Consider the following 24,313-nt stretch of genomic DNA (forward strand, 5'->3'; position numbering starts at 1 on the left):
GACGGAGTGCTTAAGGGCAAGGTATAATATTAGAACAGTGGAAGGGGCTGAGGTATATCCAGTAATTAAAACTAGAAAAGCTGCCCCACAGTCACCCCAATCGGGCCCCATACGGGCATCCCAAAAACAGATGTTTAATGACCTTATATGGGCTGGAGTGGATTTTGCTAAAATCAATCGGCAACCTAATCATGTTTTGCTTTAATTATGGAAACAACTAATGACCAAAAATTTCAAAATAACTCCAAAAGAGCAGGGGTACGAATAATTGAATGAGTACCAGAAAATACTTGGGTACTAGAGGACTTTATAGTCTCTAATAAAAGGAAAAGGCCTCCCCGGGTGACTCTGGCTACAATGCCTGAGCCACCTGAGGAAAAAGACTTGGCTCTCGCCCAATTCATGGCTTGATAGGGGATATTAGTTCCCATGTAGCTAGGGCTGCCAGGTGGGACCAGAGGCCTTATGTTGAGCTGACAATTCTTTGGTCAATTCTTTTGGTCTTTATGGTGTTGGTTTCCACAGGTGTGGAAACATCAATTAGTTATGGGGATAGAGCGATGATCAGTGGCTTCAGGGGACAGACCATTCCAGTTACCCAGATGTGGTTGAAACTGGGGGTTGTGCGTGTCCTGCCCCAGAAGGACAAGGTATCTATTGCCTCAGTCCCAGAGTACATCTTAGATGTGGTTTAGTGGGGTTATTGGTGGTAGGTGAATGGTTGGACTGGATGATCCTGTAGGTCTTTTCCAACCTAGCTAATTCTATGATCTTGGGCACAGGCATTTTATGGGGTCTGGCTCTCCAGACAATCGCAGGAGAGTTCAGACTCTGACAGAGGTGTATCAGTATCTGGGCGGTGCAGGCAATATTGAGAGGCCATGCGAAGCGTGAGTCTATTTGCCTGCTGGAACTGTGCTGGATTACTGATGTGTGGCAGTACAGACTCCTGGGGGGGGGGCAAGATGAAATATCAAGGACTGTGCAGGAATTAGAAAAAGCTGAGATCATAAGACCTGGATATAGCCCATATAATTCCCCCATATGGCCAGTGCAGAAGTCAGATGGCACATGGAGGATGACTGTAGACTATAGAGAATTAAATAAGGTCACACTGCCTGTTCACACAGCCGTACCCAATATTGCCTAATGGACATATTGAGTAGGGAAATAAAAACCTACCATTGTCTCCTAGACTTGGCAAATGCATTCCTCAGTATTCCAGTTGCTGAAGAATCGCAAGACCAGTTTGCATTTAAACAGGGAGGCAGACAGTGGACCTTTCAAGTCCTGCCACAGGGGTACGTACATTTGCCAACATACTACCATAACCTAGTGGCGTGTGACCTGGCAAATTAGGAAAAACCTAATAATGTTAGCCTGTATCACTATATTGATGATCTCATGTTGACATCTGACTCACTGGAGGCAGTAGGACAGGCGGCAGATTCATTAACTACCTATCTGCAGGAAAAAGGATGGGCTATAAACCCTCAGAAGGTGCAGGGTCCGGGCCTGTCTCTGAAATTCCTGGGGGTAGTTTGGTCAGGAAAGACCAAAGTACTACCCAGTGCTGTCATAGATAAGGTTCAGGCACTCCCAGTCCCTATGGCACCAAAGCAGCTGTGGGAGTTCTTGGGTATATTGGGATATTGGTGTTCCTTTGTACCTCATTTAGCGCAGCTGCTGAGACCATTATATGGACTCATGAAAAAGGGGCAACTATGAGACTGGGGGAGAAAGGAACACGAGGCTTTCCAACAGGCAAAACTGGCTGTTAAACAAGCCCAGGCACTGAGTATATTTGATTCTACCCTCCCAGCTGAACGGGATGTTCATGTCACTCGGGACAGCTTTGGCTGGGGCCTGTGGCAATGCCAGAATTCCATTCAGACTCCAGTCGGGTTCTGGTCTCAGGTCTGGCATGGAGCAGAACAAAGATACAGCATGACTGGAAAAACTGGTATTGGCTGCCTACTCTGCATTACAGGCAGTAGAGCCAATAACCCAAACATCTGAGGTCACGGTTAAGACCACCTTGCCGATTCAGGGGTGGGTGAAAGATCTGACCCACCTTCCTAAGACAGGAGTGGCCCAAGCGCAGACAGTGGCACGATGGGTTGCCTATCTTAGCCAGAGGAGTAGTCAATTGTCATCACTGTTGAAAGACCTTCAAAAGATCTTGGGCCCAGTGACGTATCACAGCGGTGCGCCGAAAGAAACAACAGTTGCTCCATTAGAGAGCAAGAGTCTAGTTCAGGAGGGGAAATATCCCATTCCTGAAGATGCCTGTATACGGATGGGTCCAGCAAAGGTAACCCGAGCAAGTGGAGAGCAGTAGCATACCATCCTCCCACTGACACAATCTGGTTTGAAGAGGGGGATGGTCAGAGTAGCCATGGGCAGAGCTGTGAGCTGTGTGGATGGTCATCACCAAGGAACCCGGTGACAGTGCACTGAACATCTGCACAGATAGTTGGGCTGTGTATTGTGGGCTCACTCTTTGGATCGCACAGTGGGCCACCCAAGACTGGACCATCCACACCCGACTGATCTGGAGCAAGGAGATGTGGTTAGACATATGGAATGTGGTTAAACATAGAACCATATGTGTCTACTACGTTTCTGGACATCACCCCCTGCAGTCACCAGGAAATGATGAGGCCGACACACTGGCTCGAGTATGGTGAATTGACAACTTTCCTTCCAGGAACATCACCCACTGGCTACACCAGAAGCTGCGACATGCTGGACAGAAGACAGTGTGGGCAGCTGCAAAGGCATGGGGGCTGCCCATAACAATGTCAGATATCATCCAGGCATGTCATAATTGCAAAGCTTGCTTGAGAATGAGACTGAAAGCCTTGCCAGAGACAACTGCCCACTTTGCCAGAGGACGTAACCCTCTCCAATGGTGGCAAGTTGATTATATAGGCCCTCTCCTGTGATCTGAAGGGGATAGATATGCATTAACTTCTGTAGACACAGCAAGTGGACTGATGCAGGCCTATCTGGTACCAAAAGCAAACCAGGCCTACACCATCAAGGCTTTAAGCAAGTTAATGGTGGTATATGGGACTCTGCAGGTCATCGAGAGCAACCAGGGTATACGCTTCATGGGCGTGATAATACAACACTGGGCAGAACAATACTGAATGGTGATTCCATCTGCCATATAATCCAATGGGAGCAGGCCTCATTGAATGTTATAATGGCATCCTGAAGGCTGATTTGAAGAGAGACTCTCAGTCCCTGCAAGGGTAGACAAAGAGACTCTATGAAACCCTGCGGGACCTGAATGAAAGGACTAGAGATGGCAGACGCAGTGCCCTGAAGATGCTACAGACAACATGGGCCTCCGCTCTTAAGATCCAAATTACAGGCACTGACAGTTGGGTAAGACCCCAAATTGGTAATTAAAATAACCTTCTGCTCCCTGCCCCTGAGAATCTATAGCCCGGTACCCAGAAAATAGAATGGCCTTGGAAGGTACAAGTAGGAACAAGGTGGTGTGGCCTACTTGTACCTTGGGGAAGATTACTGGAGGTGGGAGGTTTGGTAGTCCCTCTGGTGATCGGTACAGGGCCTACTGACATCGTGGTCAACACTGAGGTCTTCATTGCTAAGGGGACCCTCATCATGTCCCTATGGCAGATCAGGACCCTCCCCTTTAGTACCTGATATACTTATGCAGCTGCAGGTATCTGGCCAAAGGGTGTGGTACAGACGGCAGGGACATGCTCCAGTGCAAGCCAAAGTGTTGACTCAGGACAGGAATACAGCCTGAATCTTGTTGTGGAAGGCAGACCTCCCCCTCTTAGTACCATTGGAAAAACCTGTACTACTCCCTGTGAGTCTCTTGAGTCTCCAGGATCACCGGAAGGAGTGGAATGTCATAGAAGCATTTCAATGTTGCTGTGACATCAAGCATGACATGCGATGATGGCCTATGTGGGACTGGTGGAGCATGAGACGGACCTGCACCAAACAACTGCATGCCTCCAGTAATGTCATCGAGCACTGGCCCATGAGAGAACAGCAATCACAAACTGACCATCAGTTCTCTCATTGTGTCAACCTGCATTGCGACGGGCAATTGTATATATGTCAGATCCCTGTATCAGGGAAGGCTCACCCTCCAGCTGACTCCTTCATTGATTCATGCCATGAAGGGGTGGAGTGTATGGGAAGTGCTGAGTCATGGCCTGAACCACTGGGCACCTGGAGGAAAGACCCAGTCAGCCCTGGGAGCACAGGTGAAGGCAATTCACTGTGTGACCAGAAGGCTCCACCCCTCTTAGACCTCATTTAAGGGCTGACTGCCACTGAGGAAGGATCTCTTTCTGGACATCCCTCCTCGGTGGAAACTTTTCCCTGTGAACCCAGAATCTTCCGATACAGGTGAGTGATCTCCTTCCCTTCCTTTGTAGCACCTTTCTCTTGTGCTGGTCCTTCCACCTCTTTTTTAACGCCTTTTCCATCATGTTGATCTTTCTGATCTCTATACCCTGTTACAAAGCTCCCTGATGCCTTTAAGTCTGGTAAATCTCAGTGTTCAAGGTTTACTGAGTTTTAACCGGTAATGTTTAGCAGGTAGAACACCAACCTCAAAGGAAGCAAACACACTCGTGCAAGAAAATTCAAGGATAAGGGCGACCTCTTAAGAAGGACATATAAAAATGGTTCAGTGATTCTGGAAGAAAGTCCCCAAATGGCTTTACAGCAACTGGCATTTTTAAAAATACTGATCAGCACACCTGAATTTGCTCTGAAGCATGTTGATCCTTTTTTACCCTTCCCTCCCATCATTCAAAGGATGACACTACTGAATTCTAAGTTCCAGTTCCTAAAAGGAATGAAATTCATTTCCTCTCACAGCTAGTTGCTATGGAGATAGCATTTCACAACTGGACTTCTGCTGGAACAAGATATAAAAAACTGAAGAAAAAAAGCTCTTATTTTTGAGAATGAGTTGTTCAAAGACACATGCGCTCTAAGGAGGATGCGCACATAACAGACAACTAATTAGGGACACATCCAAGATTTGTATCTCCATGAAACTTCTGACATCCCAACATTCCTGGCACTATTGGAAGTACTTCCCTGTATTCCTGTCCCCTCAAGTAATTACGACTGTTCTCAATCCATTTAAGTTAAAAAAAATAAAATCAGCACTAATTTTAAGGAACATTAATCTTTTAATCACTGATGCAAAGGGAAAAAAAAACAGTATCCATATTCCTGATATATAGTTTACACCTCCAAAAGTATACTAACAGACCCATAAAACAGCCACCACACTTTTTGACAGAATATCTGCTTTTTTTTTTTTTGCATTGAACGACTACTTGAGTTCTCAATGGGTGGAAGAAACAGGTTCTGAGCAATCCTTTGAGACCATGCCACATTACATTCCCCAGTGCGTCCTGTCAAACCTCCACTGCTCTCTCCATCGTATTTGGGGAGAGACAAGTTATGCACTGAAATTTTACCTTCCACATACAGATGAGGTGAAGGAGGTTATTAAAGAAGAAAATAAAGCAACACTTGTTTAAAGCTGCACTGGCCACTAAAGAATTTCTAATCCAGTGATGTTGCTAGTCACTTGAATTTGTGCTCCACCCATTAAGAAATAGAACTATCATGGCATTTCTTTTTTGAGAAGATGCAAAATCATAACATCTTCCTGTAGATAATGAAGACTTCCTTCTAAGTCCAGTAAATAACCGTTCTATCATTTTAACAAGAACTTGAATGAGCAACAGTTGCACATAAGATGAAAAACCACATGTCTGGAGAAACTGCTGGTTATCTTAGGGAAAAAAGAAGTATGGCTGTCGTGGAAGTAAAGATTTTATTTACTGAAAGATTTGCTCAGATCAGGTGTACTTTCCAGCAATCGAGTAACTCCTCTTCCTCGCATGGTACTTGTTCCATAAGGAGAAGTCTTCACATCACATGGAGAATCACCTATTAAAATAAATACAGTTTACAAATGAAATAAATTCCTGAAGTTTGCATAAACTAATGGAATTTTCCTTTATATACTGTGGAGTGGAATGTATCTGATAGTTCTAACAGGAAAAGAGAGACACAGGCGTTCTGTACAGTAATTTCACCTAAAGAAATTCAATGAAATCTGCACAATGTACAGGAACAAACCTAGCTCATGCAGAGCTGAGTAAGCTTTATGCCACTGATGGACAATAACTTCTGAGCCCAGAAATTTAAAAAAGCTGCAATTGGATTAAGTATAAATACTCTTTCCCTTTACAAATAGAGAAGTCTCAAACTCACAACCAGAAGGGACAAGTTCTTGAACTCCACTTGGAGAAAGGATGTGTCTGTCACTTCCAGAACCCCCAGCCTTCATTTCCTGCGTGAAAAAATAAGCATTCAAAATTAGAGAATACATCTCTTAAGTGACATATGCGTAACTACTCACGATACCTGTGAGTTGTAGTCAGAAAACATGGCAAGAAATAGCCCAGCTAGAGATTATTTTTCTTTTCTCAGTCTGCCAAGTATACCTCAAAAAAGACAGCATCCAAAAAGGAAAATGGCTAACCTGAAATTATCAAGTGTGTTCTGTCTAGAATACTTAACTAGAAATAACACAGGAAAACAATTTAAAGAAACTGACCTGAAAACGTCCAGCATCCAGTATTACCCGCCTGAGATTTGTATTTCCCAAGGAATTGCAGTCTTTAAGAGGCAGGTGAGCAGCTGTCAGTGAGACTCCATACACACCAGCTAAAGATTTACTGATGCAGTAACTTAACCAGGAAAATAAAGCAAACAAGGTAAGTTTTGTTAAGAGGGCTGTAACGCTTATGTATGGAAGCACAGCATTCTTAGTTCTTCAACTGACAAAGCCACCACGGATCAAGATGCAGAGATGATGACAGAGGGCAAAAGGTCACTGTCACAGCAGCTAACAACCCCGTATCTTTCCAAGTTCACCAGCACATTCTACAACTACATGTGAAATTATCACAGTCTCTTCCTCGTGCTGTCAAAAAGCAACCACTCAGAAGTATGAAATGCATTGCTGGAAATTTGCTTAATGCTATTTTTTTTTTTTTTTAGATAAGACTATTAATTACTGTTTCTCTCAAATAGCATTACTACTATTGACTGCGGTCTTAAACTGCATTTCTTTCCCAACTACCTATTTACCCTTCCCCCAACCTAAAATAGAGAAGCTTCTGTATCTACTTGAGAAATTTTTATACTGTTTAAAGTAGACATGGTCTAAAATATACCGTGATGACTATAAACCAAGTGATGGACATTATCATCACAGAAATCGCATTATACTGAATTACTAATATAGCTTTACAGAATTAGCGCAAAAATTACAGCCGAACATAAAGTCCTGGAAGTGGAAGAAATAAATAAAACTCAAGATTTACAATCACGGTGCTCAAAGCAGTCAGGGCCAAAAAGTGCAGGTGTGTAACAAAAGGAAATGTGATCATACTGTAGGTAACTCCTATGAAATACTCACGCGATTTTCTTACAGGATGCCAAAGCACAGCAAAGTATATCATTCTCTTCGTGCCACTTGCACCTACATAAAATGGAATTGAGGTTTATTGTTTAAGTATCTTCAACTTTAATCAACAAGAACAGTTGGTCTGGTCAGAAGGAACAGGAGCAAACATTAAAGGTGTGATCTTTTGTCTCTGTGATCATCCATTTAAGATTACACAGATGACCAATGTTCAGTAACAGATCTAGCTGATTCATGTAGAGTTGAGAACTGTGCTTAACCAGCAATCTTTCATATACTAGAGCGTGGAGGAAAAAGTAGAAAAAACTCCTATGAAATCAGTTGCATAAAATACATGCATTTTACAGTTATTAAAAGCATTCCTTCAGGAAGGCAAGACATCTAAGTTAACTCTTCAGCTTAAGTTTGTTTTCTGCCACTAGAAAGCATACCTAGTTCATCATCACAGTTGCAGTAAAAGCCAGCTCCTCATTTAAATTACACTTAAAAGAGGGTCTGAATCTTCTCCTTTCTATGACTTCAAATATCACAATATTTTCTTTTTCAACCCCCCTTTAAATCAAGCCCCAGACTCAGCATTAAAGAGCAACTGGTCTTCATCTTTTTTTTTTTTTTTTTTTGAAAGACAGTATTTCACATTTCCTGTTGTAGCCATGATAAGAAACCTTTTGATGAGATGGTTTGCTAAAGATTTTAGCCTGGCTGTGCACAAGCTGCATGTAGGGCACTAAGACATGTCAGGATGCTACCTATTTCCACAGAAAAAGAACCCAACATACCTGGTATTACTGGAAAAATCCCACAGGACAACATCTAGCTCTCTAGATACCCAAGTCTTGGATGGCTCCTTTTGATATTTCTTCTGGTACAATTTTATTACCAGGTCTTCTACAGTAAGAAGCTCCAGAGAGCTGTCAACACCTGTAGCTCAGAGGAAATGCACATCAGCAGAACATTCACCCACTTTTCAGCCAGCCTTTGTTCACTGTCCACCTTCTTCTACGAATCTCCAACGTTCATGTAAATCTCAACAAATTATTCTACCAGTGATATTATTAAGATTTGGCATCTTAGCAAGGCGGGTCCTATACTCTCTGTTTTCTCCACCCTATCTTACTCACAGGCCACCTTTCCTCAGAAGCCGTTAGTTTCCCCATCTATTACCCTACACTTACCTTCTCAGTAATTTCACTGCTTCCACCGCTCCTTTAACTGGCTGACCAACAAATAGCATACACTGTTCTCTTCACGTGCTCCTTAGCTAGTTAGCTGACTGACCGTGCCTCATTTATGGGGAGGAAGAGAAGAGGGAGAAGCAGGCACAGCAGTTCTAGCTATCAGTATCAGCTTTTATGAAACCCTTGAGACCTGAATTCCTTCTGACAAATATAGCAGTGCATGACCACACAACCCTCCTTTCTTGGAGAAACAAAAGCCAAAAACGATCGTCTTCCCACCTGCTACGCTAGCCATTCGTTCAAGACACCAGCTGATTCGGAATCTGTCATCAGACTAGAAAAAAGAAAATTTCAGTCACATTCAAGAACTGCCTAAGTACAGTATACAATTCTAATATCTGCAAGACCTGCTGCACCTACAGAAGTCATTTCCAAAACAAAAGTCCATGTTTGTATACAGCCTTCCTGAAAATCACCTTGAAGAGGAATCAAATTCTAAGGCAGCCTTCCAACCAAATCTCAGGAGAAATTCTGGACTAATACACAGAGACAAGTTAACAGTTAACTCATACTATAGCCATCGCCTTTAACTGCTGTATGTTACTTTTCTTCCATGCACAGCACTTATATTTATGTATAAAGCCCAAGATCTAGATCCTCCACTGCTTTCATGAGTTAGAGCAAACATTAGGCTCGAGGGGAATAAACAAATTTTATATATACATATATATATATTTCTCATGAGGCTTAAATTCCTCTGAACCCCAGCATTTTATTTCACTCTTTGGCAACTCAGTGAAATGAGCAAAAATAAGAAGTATGGTATTCTCATGTGGTAAGCCATTAAAGTGTAAAAACATCCTTAGAAAAGTGAGATTATCTGACTATTATCCAGCGCAGTCACATTAAGTACGATCTGAGAAACTCAAAACAGTGTCAGAACATTCTGAAATGTTCATCAGCAGACTAAGAGCAAGAGGTGCAGGTTGTGAATAAGAAGGCAGAAAACTGTGCCTTTAATTTATAAAAAGGTCAGCTTCTTTTTCTAACGGGCAGGAGTTTGTATGGGTAGGTAGGTGTGGGAGGAAAAAAAAACAACGCCCCCCCACCCCACACACACACAAAAAGGAAGTTTGCTTATTCAGGTTCCATATCATTTTTGGTTCATGCAAAAAGCTGGAATTGATAAAAAAAAGTCTCAATTGCCGAACTTTTAAAATTAGGTCATTTCTTCCTATAATGGAACAAGGAAACTTTGGGAAAGAGTGTTTTTTCTTTCCCCCCCCTCCCCCCCCCAGCTCATTTGCACACAGCATATGCTTTAGAGCAAATCCTCTCCTTGATTACCCACTGGAAGAGAATTTAGGTTTTGATTTTGAGTGCCTTACTTGGAGCTTGACCATACCTTACAGTAAAAACGAGGCCAAACATTTCTGGCTGGCTGGGCAAACTTAAGAAGTTCACATATGACAACTGGGTAGCAAGTACTCGAAAGACCAAATCCAGATAGAGGGATCTTATGAGTAGCATCACCTAAAAAAAAAACCAAAAACAAACAAACAAAAAAAAAACAAGTGGAAAAACTTTTACTTATGAGAAATCTTGTCTCTTAAAATGATAAGAATTCCACCCACCTTATTATTATTATTGTTTTTTAATGTATACATGTACTTAAGAACACACATGCCTCTTCCCTACAGGCAGCACGTGTAATTGAAGTTATCAAAACCTTATTTCCTGCAGAAGACTAGCAGTCTGGGCTGTAAGCAGACACACGCACATTACCCCTCTTGAGATGCCATTATCTAATTATTTGACATAGGATAACATGGGCCAAGTTTGTTCTCTGTGCACACAAGGGGAGGAAGTGTACTAATAGAACCAGACAGAAATCTATAAACACTGCTTAAGAGCCACAAGGGAAACAAGGCAGCGAAGAGCTCTGCCATTTGAGGGTACAAGGAATAAGCAAGGTGACTGCAACAAGTTGTTCTGTCACCCCTTTCTCTTCAAAACGTGAGAGGAAGTCCCCAGAAGGAGAAACTTCCAGAGAAAACTTACAAAACAACTGGATACAGATCAGATAAGCCGAGTCCAAAACTGTAAACCCTTGCATACCACTCTTCTTTTCCACTGATACTCACTAGCAGCCTGGCAGTGGTACCGAAAACCACGTGGTGGTACTTCTGCAGAAAAACAGGAGGGATGGAAGAAAAAGAACAACCATCATCCATCACCACAGTGACAGATCCTTAACTCTGAACTAGGCAGTACATTTTGATTTAGAGAAAGGAGCAGCTTCACCTTCCGCCGTGGCCTTGTACAAGCACCACAACTATTTTTGAAAAAAATATTTTCAGTTGCATTCATTTGAAGAAGAGTATATTGCATTGCATTTATATGTTAAGTCCAAAACAAACATTCCTTGGCATGAAACAAAGCACAAGCATCAGAAGTGCCTTCTGGATTTACTCCGCCCTCTTTAAAGCTTCGTGGAGTCCCAGTACTTACGTACATGTTCAAAAACAAACAGAAAACGGCAATGCTCAGTTATTTAAAGTGGAAGTCTAATCACTTGTAGTCAAAGAAATAAGCCTATCTTAACATCAGAAATTTAATCAGGGCAGTGGTAACTGACACTAGAAAGCTTTCCTCTTAACCCTGAGCAAGATGAACTACTTCCTTGGAAATCACCTGAATCTATGAAGTGATGGAAGTCAGCCATTATGCCTTCCTGCAGGGAGTACCTGACACACCCAATTTCACAAGGGAGGAAGCGCTGGTCGCAGTGGGACGGCAGCTTGCCGTGACTGTAAATGTTCAGGAAATAGAAGACGTCGGCAACCACAGCTGAGAGGAAAAAAATATATATTATGCAAGCACATGAAGTGTTAAGAGGCCTAGAATCCAACACCAAATACTGTTCCCTTTTTGTGATGGGACTGTTTGCCCCTTAGGAAAAAACAATCAGTAATTGCAAAGCAGTTTCACAAGCTCCATTCAGTAACTTAGATTAAGTTAAATGAACTGGTAACCTTTGTGTAAGAGGAGGTGGGAAGAATTCTACTAACTCAAAGGATCACTTGTCCTCACTGAATGAGCTCCCAAAGATGACGACAAGAATATCCAAGAAAATCATGACGAAATAAAATCTCGTATTCAAACATCAAACAATGAAAAATACTTTACATTAATTAATGCCTAATAGTCACAAATGCTACATCATGTTCTTTCTGAAGTTTAAGATAATACCTACCCTTAAGCTCTGCCCCTCATCAAAACAAGCAAACAAAAACCTTTACTTGTTCTACTAAAACAACGCCGTGGGCCAGATTCTATAGTGTTCAGCATCACCTGTCCCAAGCCTGAGTTCTGATGCTACCTCATATGGCTCTTAATCTCTACAAGCTGCAGTGGGAAAGAAGTTCCTGAGTGGAACTCCTGTCACATGAAAAAGACTTGATACAGGTATGGGCAACCATGCAGGACTTTTACTGAGAAACATTAAGGAGCAGAATCATAAAACACCCCGCAGACTCAGTTGAAACAGTGGTTATGCCAGCTCAAGTCACCAAGATCAGCCTGATGAGATTTACATCATAGCTTTCTTACTGCCAGACATGCTCAGCTGTCACTAACAGATATTACACTTTTTAAACAGAGCAACTCTTTTCTGATCCTCTATAACCATGACATGTTCAAGATACTAGTTAGGTAAAAGGCTTGAGCAGAGACTTGCTCAAACGGCACAGATGTAGCTTCTACTAACTGGCTGCTTAACTTATATTGCAGGTGTTACCATCTATCATCTTCCAGAATAAAATACTACAGATGTGTTTGATACTTAATTCTAATCAAAACATCCACCTGCTGACAAGGTACAGACAGGAAAAGTTTGGTTCTCAAGGGTTCCCTCAACAAGGATACTAGTCAGGATGTTATACAAGTACTGACCAAGTACTCTTATCTTACATCCACTTTTATTTTACCAAGAAGGCCAGGTAACCAATTTAATCTAACAGCTATATGATATAAAGTTTGAGCTCCTTGCCCTTGGATCTTGGTATAAACCTTCTATTATCCTGAACTTGGATTAGGCCTTGTAAATCACAAACGTCAGAGCAGAAAGCCTTGAGAAACCTGTAAATGAAATGTTAGTAGCTATGCTTCCATTAAGCTAAAAAGAAAAATAGAGGACAGAATTATTTCAGGGGATGCAGAGAAGCATTTGCACCAGCTTCCGTCTACACAAGGAAAGATCTTTGCAGGCCTACAACACCACTAAGAAGCAGCACACATTTGACACTACTGACAAAATGAAAATCCCCTCTGTACAGGTACCACCCAGAATATCTTTACAATGCAAGCTTTTATTTAACAGCATCAGCTACTGTAAGATTACCATACCCTGATCACTCATCCACGATATAGCTGAGGCATCAAGAAAAGATGTCATTCTGTACATCTCTGTAGTCCCATGAGCATGTACTGAATTATTAGGGATCTAGAAAAGATGAGAAAACTCAAAATCAGCCAAGTTAATTAACCTCCAATAAATTTCATCACCTCCTACCACAGAAACACAGGATGCCCACTGTTCATTATGGCTAGGTGGAACAAACCTGTAGTTTATATACAAGTGCCTGCAGACTTGCAGGCTAAGGCAAGATTGCTAACAGCAGACTGTTATCTTACTACCTCGATCAATGCACAATTGGAAAGAACTTCAGCTAAATTTCTGAGATGTAATAGAAGTATTAAAAAAATGCTATTTTGTTAAAATTTAACTACTTGTTGCATGGAAGGAAGTTTTCAGTCTGAAATTTTCAACAATTTGCATAATTTTGGTGAAAAAGCTTGCAACATATATTAGCCTTTGATTTGGAAAAGTATTCATGAAAAGCTGATAAAGCCCCAAGTCATCAGATTGTTCTGCTACTGTGCAATCAAGAGGGGCTCGCAGGCCTATTAGTAAAGCACTGCACATCCATACACAAACAGTAAGCTTTTTGGATGGCAGAAAGCTTTGGGCAGATGCCCAGAAACCTGAGAGGCTTACACAATGCAATCTAGGCCTAAACTGTGAGTAACATCCACATCCACACACATGAATTCCAGATAACTGTCTTTGCCTGACAAGGGCTGATAATTATCAGTTTACACTACTTAAAATGAGGAATTAGTCCCATTGAAGCAAACACCACTTCCCAAAAGGCGCTCCTTTCTGAGCCTTTACCTCCTCTGTTTTCTTCTTAAAGGATTTTTTTTCCTTCCACTTTTGAGCCTTCTCTGCATAGAACATCCTCTCCTCCTCCGCTAGCAGCTTGAAGCAAAGCGAATTATCAACGAGTTTTTACCGCTTCCTTCAGTAATCCCACAAATCAACAGAACATTTCGACACTTCCAAAAGGAGGCTGTCAGTATTTCACCAACACTGATAACTATTATCATCCAACCAAGCACTTTCGGTAGTTTTCTCCCTCGCAAAGCCACCCGGCTTTGATGCAGGACACCTCGGGAGCACATGCTCCTGCAGCACCTTCCGAGGGCCTACAGGCACTTTCATCCTACAGAGGTCTTCTCCCTGAACCCGTTCCCCCAGCCAGGAGTGCCTTCTTCCCCCTCCCCCGAAGGAGCATTCACTCAAAGCCCTCTCCCCTGAAGGACGGCCCTTCCCCTCACCGCCCACTCCTGGGTGAGGTGGGGAAAGCCATCGACCACTCGGGCCACGGGCAGGCCGCGCTGCTGCAGCAGGGGGAGCCGGTCACGCACGAAAAAGTAGTAGGGGCTGCGGGGCTGCATGGGGCGCAACATGGCTACCACCCGCCTCGCCTCGCCTCCTCCTCCACCACCACGCCGCTACGGCGCTGCTGTGGGCGGCCCCGGCGAGGGATGGGCCGGGAGGGGCGGAGAGCTGGCCGAGGAGCGCGTGCTCCCGCTTTCTTTTTAGCGTGTGGGTGGTGCCGTCTTTTGGAGGTCGGAGATAACGTGAGAGAGTTCGTCGCTGTGTGCTGCCAGGACGTGCCTCTGGGTGTGAGGTGTTGTCATGGCGGAGCATGGCAGGTGGCTTTTTTTTTTTTTTTCGTTCTTCCTTTGGATTGTTTGTGATTGTGAGCATTGAACAGCAGGGTTCAATAGGTCTTCCGGCATCTGCCAAGCCGGAAACCAAACAAAAATGCAGTCTCCTATTGCTGGTGACTGTGTGTGGTCCTCATCTGGACGCAGTGCTGTGTTCCTATATGATAGTGAGGACTTTCCAATGAGGTGTACTTTGAGAAGGAGGTGCACACTGCCAAAGGGAGCGCAGGGACAGCAGTGAGGGGCAGGGCCCTGAGGGTTCTGAAAAGCAGCAGTGGCCTCAGCGGCCGCTCTGGGACACAGCACACATTCTGCCCCTGAGCTGGAGCTCCATTTGCGCTTCGGCCTGGGCACCGAGCAAAGAGCAGCCTCACACAAGAGGCCCGAGCTTGGTTTTGAGATACATAGCAGGAGAGTGGAGGAGCTGAGAAGTGTGCATTTGCTTGGAAAGGCAAACTTGCTTATTAAAAATACTTTGGGAGCTCCTGTCTGAGGGCCACAGAGGGATCCCAGGGGTGGAACACTTCCTCTAAGAGTACAGGCTGAGAGAGCTGGGCCTGCTCAGCCCCAAGAAGAGAAGGCTCCGGGGAGACCTGAGAGCGGCCTGTCAGTATCTAAAGAGGGGCTGTAAGAAGGAAGGGGACAGACTCTTTAGCAGCGTCTGTGGTGACAAGACAAGGGGAAATGGTTTCAAAGTAAAAGATTTAGACTGGGTATAAGGAAGAAGTTTATTACAATAAGGGCGGTGAGACACTGGAACAGGTTGCCCAGAGAGATGCCCTGTCCCTGGAGACATCCAAGGTCAGGCTGGATGGGGCTCTGAGCACCTGATGGAGCTGTAGGCGTTCCTGTTCATTGCAGGGGAGTTGGACTAGATTTCTTTTAAGAATCAAACCATTCTGTGATGCTGTGTTTTACAAAACTAAGACATCTGTCTAGACTCTTTCTTGTTTTTTTGTTTTTCTATTTAATCTATACCTGATACTTCTTTCACTGAAGGTTTGCATGCTGAGCCACAGTTCAAATAAGATAAAAGCTGGAAACAATCAGATATACATCATCGTGGTGAGCAGCATGAGTTGCTTCCTCCCTTAAGCTTTCTATTGATCTCTCTCAAATACAGAGTGATTGTCACTGGCCATAATATATTAAAAAATAAAGGGAAATTAACAGGGCAACAACCACAACTGGCTATAAAAGAAAATTTAATCAGTTAACAGAACAGATTGTGAAATATGATTGCCTGCAATAGAAGACCGCGAGTTTGATCTGAAGCAGGGTTACTGAAATGGCAGTGTCAGCATAAGATCTGATAAAATTCTGGCCAGGTTTTTCTTCTAGATGTGTGATGTCTACCACATTCCCTTTGTTCCCTTTGTCTATGGGGACATCTTGATGGGGAATCATCTTCAGGATGCGGTAGCAGTTCTTTCCAATCCTGTACCACTGAGTCAACTTGAATTTACTGTAAACATAGACATGAGGATCAAAAACACTGCTAAAGACTTTCGTGCATTTCCAAATCATTGGACACCTTTGCCTTTTCCCCTCAGTCTAGCTTCTTTCTTCGTCTTCCATTTAGGTAACAGTCTGTTTAGCACCAAAGGAGGTAACCGTTGTCTAGGCTTAAATCTTTTAACTTAGCTAATTGTGTTTGTCTCTGCTGGAACTGCTGGCAGATAAGGTCAGATCAGATTGCTTTTGCATCTCACTGGTGGCTGGTTTATCTGATGGTTAAAAAAAGCTGATGCAGTTTAGTCTTCTGGAGGCTCTTCTGTCTTGCTCAAATCCAATGAAGCAGTTTATTTTATGCTGCTTGTGAACCACTTAATGGATTTGCTGTTAAATTTACAGGAAGAGCCAATCACATTGCTAAAAACATATAAAATCTTGATGTGAATTCAATGAGAATAACTTTTTAAAGTCACTATCACTCTTGTGCAAAATCATTTATATCCCAGACTACTTCCTGATATATTAATACCAAATCTCTCAAGAGAGACTGCAAGAAATAACTCGTATCTTTTAAATATGAACTTCTGCAGAGTCCAGTTTTTTAGCCCCAAAGGTGAATATTACTGTTGAATTACTGTGTGAGTTGTTGCTAGGAGTGAATCTGTACACATTTGCTTCAGTTTCCTTCACACTGTGTTCTTTTCTCTTGTGCAGTTTTGTGACCCACCCTTCAATAGCCCATCCTTTTAAAAAATTCAGATAACGTGTACATCAACTCTTTGAAAAAGACAGGGTTGCACTCTCCTAGGGCTGGAGGTGTGGTTGGAAAATAAAATTCATAAGCAACAGGAGAAAGGATTTTCCTACACAAGGTTAAGGAATAGAATAAAAGAGGGAAGAGATCATCTTTGGAGCACTGTGTCATTAGTGTTCTTGGCCTTGGCCCTGGGAAAATCCCCCCGTGATTTAACTGGAAACTCATGTTTTAACTATGCAATTGTCTGCTGTTTAACTTAGCTGGCAAAAGAGACCTTTAGACCATTTATGCTGATTTGTAAATAACTTTTGTAGCATTGGGGCCATTCCAGGGGATAAAAGCAAGGGTTGCGCCAATATATTACTTTTTCATTAAAGTACTTAATTCAGCTAAACGACTCGATATGCCAGCACCTAACTTTTAGATCTCTGGCCTTGGAAACCCAGCTCCAGAACTGGGCACCTATGCTTTCTCATCAATGCATGTAGTTCTTTACATGTCTCAAAATATGGACGATGTATATTGAAAAACTGTCTGGAACCCTGCTGCCACTAATGCTTCTTCATTCATTCAGGATTTAGGGCAATGACCTTCTTTCCAAAATACATCTTACAGTAGTCCCTCAAAAAGAATGAACAAAGTTACTCTAAAACAACATGGCAGCAATTCCATCCGCTGTTACCCAGTGATCTGCTGCTCTGGGTCTAGAGCACTTTCCTCCAAAGTGAAATGTTTGGTGTTTATATTAGGGGAATCAGACAAGATCCAGTAGCCTGCTTCTCCTGGGGTCTTACCATCAGAGGTGCACAACCACCACCCAGCTCCCAGGGCATACCACCTCCTTCTCCCTGTTTTCCCACACTTGTTCCTTCCCACATCACCTAGCTCCTTCCCTTTTTCTGCATTTGATTCTTCCCCTAAACATCCCACAGCAACTTCTGTGCACTTCTGAAATGCTCTTGGTCTGCATATTCCTAGTATGCAACCTCCCTCAGTCCAAAAGTTGATGTGGCGTTGACTTGATAGATTTCATGCCTGAACCCTGGGACTGGGGCTACTCTGGAACAGCGCTGGGAAGGGTTCAGACAAGTAGTCCCTTCCCCTCAGTTCTTAATCTGAGTTCCCACCTGCTGTTGTGTCCCTGTGCTCCTCTGGACTTGTGCAGGGAGACTTCAATGGGCTGATGGCTTTTTGCGATGGGCCTGGGAAGAGTCAGGGCAGGCTATTATTTAGCTACCCCCATGACATTGTCTCTCTGTACTCCTTTGTGGGTGTGCAGATGAGCTTTTTCCACGTTATTTTGCAGTTTGTCTTTCATTTTCATTCCAGGAATCATAACCTGCAGGCTTCCCCTTCCCCAGACAGTGACTTAGAGTAAGCTATAGAAGTCAGCTTTCTCACTCCTGACCTAATGAATCTTGGGTTTCTTTCTGAACAGTGTCACAACAGCAGAAGAAGCTGTTCATCTCAGCTGTGTGATTGGGGAAATAACTTCGAACATCTCAGAGTCAGGAGGCCTTTTTACAAAAAGTTAAGCCATGTTGCCCCGCCTTGTTCCCCTGCCTGCCTTTGCAGGGTTTCACAGTGTTGGACTGTTTGTGAATGTCCTAGATCAGGCCTTATGGTGATATCGGCATCTTTTTTCTCAGTTTCTGAGGGGACTCAAGTGGATGCTGTTATGCTTCTGTCTTCTCTTCAGAAATATTAGCATTTGAGCTGGGAATTGTTCTGCATCAGGTCATACAGCTGTGGGATACATAGGACTTGCCGGTCATGTGCTGTTTCCCTTCCGACCCGGTTTTCCCAGAAGCACTCAACCCATAACTGTCAACGAGCTGTCCATGAGGGGTGAGCCACATCCCTTCTATGCCATAAATTGCAAATATCTTGAATGCCGTGGCTCCAGTGAAACCACCACCTTGTTCCAGTATCCTAGACAAATACTGGAAATCTTTAATATCTGGTAAGACCACATCCAAGTTTTCAGGTGGATAGCAGGGACCTGACTGGGGCAACCCACATGTATGTAAGCCTTACCTTGGGTGCTTTTTTACACCTGTGTGCTCAGGACAGTCTGAGCAGACAGAGAAGCAGAAATGTAACTGCGCTGACTTTGACATTACATGTGCACTTTTGGTCTCCAGTTGCTGTTGAATGAGGGATTTTAAAACTGTAGTTGTACAGTTAGGTACCAAAAATTTTGCAAAGCCTTGTTTTGGATTTGGCCTTACATAGAGTGACTTGGGTGATTACAGACCTGCCAGACCAACAGGGATCCAAGGCAAGAGAATAGAATCACTGACACAGGAGTTGCTTCAATAATGAATTAAAGAAAACTAATGTAATGAATGTCAATCAAATGGATTTGAAGAAAATTTTTTTTGTCACATTACTTTCTAATTGCATCAAAGACATATTAAGCGTGTTTACTAAAGGTAATGCATTCAGACACATTTGAGACATCTAACTCGACCACATAACACTAAATCAAGGAAACAGAATGATCCAGAGACAATCTGGTCCCCAGTAAACGAGTTAAAACGTTAGCTTCAGATGTCTTAAAATGTAATTTTAAATGAGGAATTGTTATTGCACATTTTCAGCAAGATGGCTCGATTTCTTGGCTGCATACTACTGAATGTTTATTAATAACTTTAAAGGTAGCATGCAGTTGCCGCAGATACTTGCAAATGATACAGAGATGGGGGGATAGTTAATAATGAGGGTGAAAGAGCAAGCTATCCACCAAAGTGGGTCTCTCCATGTGATGCTGTGTTGAAAGGACTAACAGTGCAATCACTGGAAGGATAAACAAAGAAATATCAGGCAGTAGTGGTGACGTAGTATTTCTGCTTTCTTTCTTTTAGCAGCTGTGCCTGGAATGCTCTCTCCAGATCTGGCATTAGCTTCAGAATATAGAAAAATACCAAATCTGTTGAACTTTCAAAGAGAGCGTTAAACGGTGCTTTGATCACAATCATTGCCTCTATAAGAAATCCCTTAAGAAGACCCTTCCATCTGGAATGGCACTCCTAGAAGCTGAAGTTAGATGAAATTAGGGTCAGGATGAGGTCTCTCAGAACCAAAAGTAGTCTGTGGTTCTTTTTCTCACAGATGCGCTGTAGTTCAAACAGGATGTAGAGTGGCAAAGTGTTATGGCCTGTTTTATTAAGAAAGCCTGATTAGACAGTCACAAAAGTCCATTTTGTGAATTCCAGCTCCCTGAAGGCATTTGTGCTGTCACAGTTTCTCTGTAGCCAGCAACAAGACAATTTAACAATTTGTTATCTCCTTGGCTCTCTGTAGCTGTGCAAGAAGACTGTGTCTTATTCCTATTCTGTGTATTTTTGAGTTTAGTGACACACAAAAGATGATGAGCTGGGAGGATTCGCTTATGATCACGTACCTGTATACTAACCTCACAAAACATTACAGCTGATATGCACTTCCTGTATTACTTACGTGAAAATTTCAGGTTCCCTTTTGAAGTGCAGCAAAGGTACACCATGTCTAAGAAAGAATTGAGGGCAGCATGGGAAACTTATGTTGAGTGAATATTACAGAGAGAGGTTTGTTTTCTTTTTTATGATGCTAAATTTATATTATAGAAATCAAGGCTCATTAGAATGAGAAAATAAAGTTTCCCCATTAAATATTCTGAATTTTAGTTGGTACAAATGGCATGGTTAAGAAGAGAAGCAGTTTATATATCACCCACTCCTGACGTTAATGGGAAGTAAAAGCTCCATATTATTGTGCAATCATATGTACCCAGGCAGTTGAGAAAAAAAAACCAACAACAAAATGTAGAGAGAGCGCATATATTTCAGTGACGTCTTGCTGTGAAGCTATCAACGATTAATAGGGGACTCTGGAGTAACAAAGCAAATGAGGAAAAGTTTTAGTTAGTAACTATTCTGAAGAAACTCAGTAAACGCTATTATTTGATGACGTGTCGCGTAATACCTTCTGTAATGTGCTGGTCTCAGTACTAAATCAAGAGAGCAGTGCCTAATGGCTGAGGCTAGTACAACATCCCAGAAAGCTGTCGAAATCACTGTTTCTATGGAAATTTCTACCACGGAAATCCAGGGGACTGAATGGATGTGCAAAAGTACTCATGAAGAAAAGCACTTTCATGCAACATGTCAGGTTTTCTGGTGTGTTGCTGAGATGGGTCATTCTCAGCGAAGCGCTGGCATGTGTCATTCCAGATGCTGGACACATTAAAAAGCCGACTGCTTATCAGCAGAGGAAATAACCCCAAAAGACTGGTACTGGAAGATCAAAGGAGGAAGGGGAATTAAGTAGTTGGCAGGAAGACAGAAGGGCTATGGATAGCAGCAGCATGAGTAACAAGAAGATAATTTGTTTCTGTATTGTTCTGCTGAATTTTTCATGATCCCATTGTTTACAGAACTGCTGCAAGTAGTGTTGAGGTATCGCTTATATCAGTGTTGCAGAGTGGTATTCCTCCAGTGCAGTCTCGGGCTAAATTTTTCAGGACAGAAATGGGGAACTTGGTCATCCATTATCAAGGCTGGAGAGAGATGAAGATTGAAGCCCAAGATATGCTGTTTTTCAGAGCACAAGTAATCCCTGCAGTGGGTTGAAGTGATCTGACTAATTCCTTAGGAATTCACCTGCTGTCTGAAGGTGAAATGAGGCTAACTGTGCAACTTTCTGTCTCCAAGAACAGGCTAAAATGAAGGACAACATCCCTACATTATCTGTTAAGGCAGCTCAGATGTTGTAATTTTCAGATCAAGGGTTTACGGAGATCCGGAACATCTATTCAAGGCTCAGGCATCCATCATACGTGTGTATATACAAATGACAGCTCACGTTACGTTAAAAAGAACCGTACACCACGTTTTAGTATATGAACATTTCAAAGCAGCTATAAAGCCGAAGTTACATGCAAAACAATGGTGCTTCCATGTATTGAAAATCTTTCCTTCCTTTGTTGTGAGTCAAAAGTTTAGCTAAACTGTTGTATATGCCAAATTTATTTGGAAAAGCTGGAGTAGATTAAAAAAAAAAAAAAAAAGCTAGGAGTAGTTAACAATAGTGACACATAAGAGGTTGTGCTACTCCCAGCTTTTAACCTATGAGATAATTCCAGATCAACATCGTCTCAGGAAACTGGATCGGCCTCCTGCCCAACTAAGTCACAGAAAGGCAAGGCACAGGGATTTCACTTGAAACATGGAGGGCTATTAGGGGAAATGCATGAGGGAGGGAGAAAGAGAAATACTAGCTTCATGTTCACTTTTTAGGAGTCTTAGCTCAGCCCATACAAACCTTCATGGATTATTTGGCATACACATTTAATCAGTGAGGCAGGCCCTCAGATAATCTGAATTATCATGGCCTCCACGTGAGTTTTCATGATTCTGTTTATTTCCTGAGTCTGAAGTTGAGGCCCTAAGAAGAGTTCCTGCTTTGCCTTTCACCTGCAAGTATGCAGGAAGGCCGTCGGGTGTCCGGTCCCTGTGGGCCAACGGAGACCAGCCCTGAGCACTGGGCCTATGTGCCTTATTTAGCGTGGTAGGGTATTAGTTCTTCATTGTGGCCTTTAGCTATCACTGCAAAACAAACAATTAAATTTATACTGGGAGGTGTTCAAGGCCAGGTTGGATGGGGCCCTGGGCAGCCCGATCTGGTGGGTGGCAGCCCCCCTATGGCAGGGGGTTGGGACTGCGTGGGCTTTGAGGTCCCTTCCAACTCAAACCCTTCTGTGATGTTTTGGATTCTACGATGTATCAGGTCAGAGGGACCTTCTGACCCCCAGCAGTTCAGGACAGTATTTGGGGATGGGTGTGTATTTCTTTATAAGCAATGTTGAATAAAAACAAACAATGTGAAAAGTATTTTTAAATAACATTGAGTTGATGGGAATAAAGCACTTGAAAACAGGCTGTGCCTGGGGATCATCTCCTCGCCCCATTCCAGTTCAACTACATCAACAGAGGGACTACAACTATTCAGAAAAACAACCCAAATGTTTCAACACATCTTTTATCACAGCAAATGTGCTGTTTTGCTTTTCCACTTGGAAATTAGCAATCTATTTTTATTTGCTGTTTTTGAAAAAAGCGTATCTTGCGTGCAGTGAAGTTCAATCTGAAAGCTATGCAATTGGAAAACACTTGCTGGAAGTATCTCAGGGTCGTACTGCGGGCACCGCTTGCACCCTGCCTGTAGCAGAGGGCACACCCAGCACCAATCCCTCTGGGCCCAACGGAGAGCTTGAAAATCAGCATCGGTTGTGTTCTTTGGCACATTGGAGGCTGAAGGCTGCTCCCATGTGGATCATCAACATCCGCAGAATCCAAACTTCGGTTCCAAATGCAAGCCGAGCCCCTGAAAGAAGTACAGCGCATACTTATCTGGGCCTGTGTTGGTCAGGGCTGTTTCATGGCACAGCAACATCCACCTTTCAAACAATGATCGACAGCAGCACTTCTAGTTGGCAGCTCCCCCTGAAAACTTCCAGCCCCGTCCAACATCGTGTTGGCAGCAGCGCCCAACGCCCCACGGCTCAGATGTCGGTCTCTAACAGCCAGAACACCTCCTCCTCGTGTGAAGTTGGATCTCCTCTTGATCTAAAATCGCAGCGATTGGTCACGGTGCAAGTGGAAGCCCCAGGGAAACGCGGCACTGCAACAGCCTGCTCTGGTTTCCCGAGGTACGCGCGGTTAATTCGGGGGCATGGATGATTGGAGCGGACATTTTTAGCAGCGAAGCCGCGGGCGCGGAGAGTTGCGGAGCGGCGCTGCAGGGAGCTCCTGGCAACCGAGCGGCGCTTCCCCCAGCCCCAGCCCCACGGATCCGCGCCCCCCGCCCGCGCTGTCCCCGCCCGGCCCGGCCCCGCGAGGCGGCCCCCAACCGGCGGCGGAGGAGGAGCGGAGCGGAGAGGAGCCGCACGACGCGGCCTCTCCGCCGGCTCCGGGCAGCAGGCGGGGCAGTCCCGGGTCTCTCCCGCCGCCCCGCGGCATGCTCGCCCGGCCCGGCCAGCGGGAAGATGGGTGGGCGCCTCCTGGGCTGCGTCGTGCTGCTATGGCTCGCAGGTAGGAGCGGCGCCGTGCGGCTGGTTGCTGGGGGTCGGGGGACCGTCCCGCGGGGCAGTTTGTGGAGACTTCGCCGGGAGGGCGCGGGGGCGGCTCGGGGTGCGAGGGTCGGCTGCCGCCGCGGGGAGGGAGAGGAGCGCGCCGGCGGGAGCCCGGGGGGCCGCAGTGTCCTTGGCTGCGGGCGGTGGGGACGGCGGCCCGGAACAATCGGAGGAACTTCTCCTTGGCCCAGCGGGGTGCGGGACGAGAGCGCTGC

The 24,313-nt window shown here is 43.9% G+C and overlaps 3 protein-coding genes across 8 annotated transcripts in view; 1 reads left to right on the forward strand and 2 right to left on the reverse strand.

Annotated features, from left to right (window-relative positions):
* Positions 1-4,220, reverse strand: part of DUSP27 (dual specificity phosphatase 27 (putative)) — a 48,151-nt gene extending 43,931 nt beyond the window's left edge. The window contains exon 1 of the mRNA XM_021402121.1: positions 3,678-4,220. The gene's annotated coding sequence lies outside the window, so the exon portion shown is untranslated. The remainder of the gene's footprint in view (positions 1-3,677) is intronic.
* On the reverse strand, positions 5,179-14,616 carry MAEL (maelstrom spermatogenic transposon silencer). Of its 2 annotated transcripts, XM_021402190.1 has the most exons (12): positions 14,377-14,616; positions 13,931-14,017; positions 13,102-13,198; positions 11,389-11,544; positions 10,839-10,880; positions 10,100-10,227; positions 8,974-9,028; positions 8,296-8,437; positions 7,511-7,573; positions 6,644-6,776; positions 6,298-6,376; positions 5,179-5,970 (listed from the first exon to the last, which is right to left on the reverse strand). In XM_021402190.1, the coding sequence occupies exons 1-12, from the start codon at positions 14,506-14,508 to the stop codon at positions 5,855-5,857; spliced, it is 1,230 nt and encodes a 409-aa protein (XP_021257865.1). In that variant the 5' UTR covers positions 14,509-14,616; the 3' UTR covers positions 5,179-5,854. The 2 variants fall into 2 exon arrangements, with proteins under 2 accessions (XP_021257865.1, XP_021257874.1); XM_021402199.1 differs by lacking the exon at positions 13,931-14,017 and having other exon boundaries at positions 14,377-14,615.
* The window catches only part of ILDR2 (immunoglobulin like domain containing receptor 2), a 48,694-nt gene continuing 39,048 nt past the window's right edge, over positions 14,668-24,313 (forward strand). For 3 of the 5 annotated variants that reach the window (XM_021402145.1, XM_021402159.1, XM_021402169.1), the window contains exon 1: positions 23,876-24,057. In XM_021402145.1, coding sequence (XP_021257820.1) covers positions 24,012-24,057 — 46 coding nt within the window. In that variant the 5' untranslated portion in view covers positions 23,876-24,011. Of the gene's footprint in view, positions 14,758-23,005; positions 23,676-23,875; positions 24,058-24,313 lie in introns of those variants that run through there. The other 2 variants (XM_021402152.1, XM_021402176.1) reach the window with 2 other exon arrangements.

The sequence above is a fragment of the Numida meleagris genome, chromosome 1 (genome assembly GCF_002078875.1).
Source record: "Numida meleagris isolate 19003 breed g44 Domestic line chromosome 1, NumMel1.0, whole genome shotgun sequence".
NCBI lineage: Eukaryota > Metazoa > Chordata > Aves > Galliformes > Numididae > Numida > Numida meleagris.

Bases quoted from the DNA above. Each gene is read 5' to 3' on its own strand.
- MAEL (XM_021402190.1), bottom strand. From the start codon at position 14,508: ATGTTGCGCCCCATGCAGCCCCGCAGCCCCTACTACTTTTTCGTGCGT. The intron at 11,545-13,101 runs GTATGGTAATCT...TTTTCCTCTCAG, and splicing joins ATCGTGGATGAGTGATCAGG to CTGTGGTTGCCGACGTCTTC. The intron at 9,029-10,099 runs GTATGGTCAAGC...TCTTTTTTCTAG, and splicing joins GGCCTCGTTTTTACTGTAAG to TCTGATGACAGATTCCGAAT.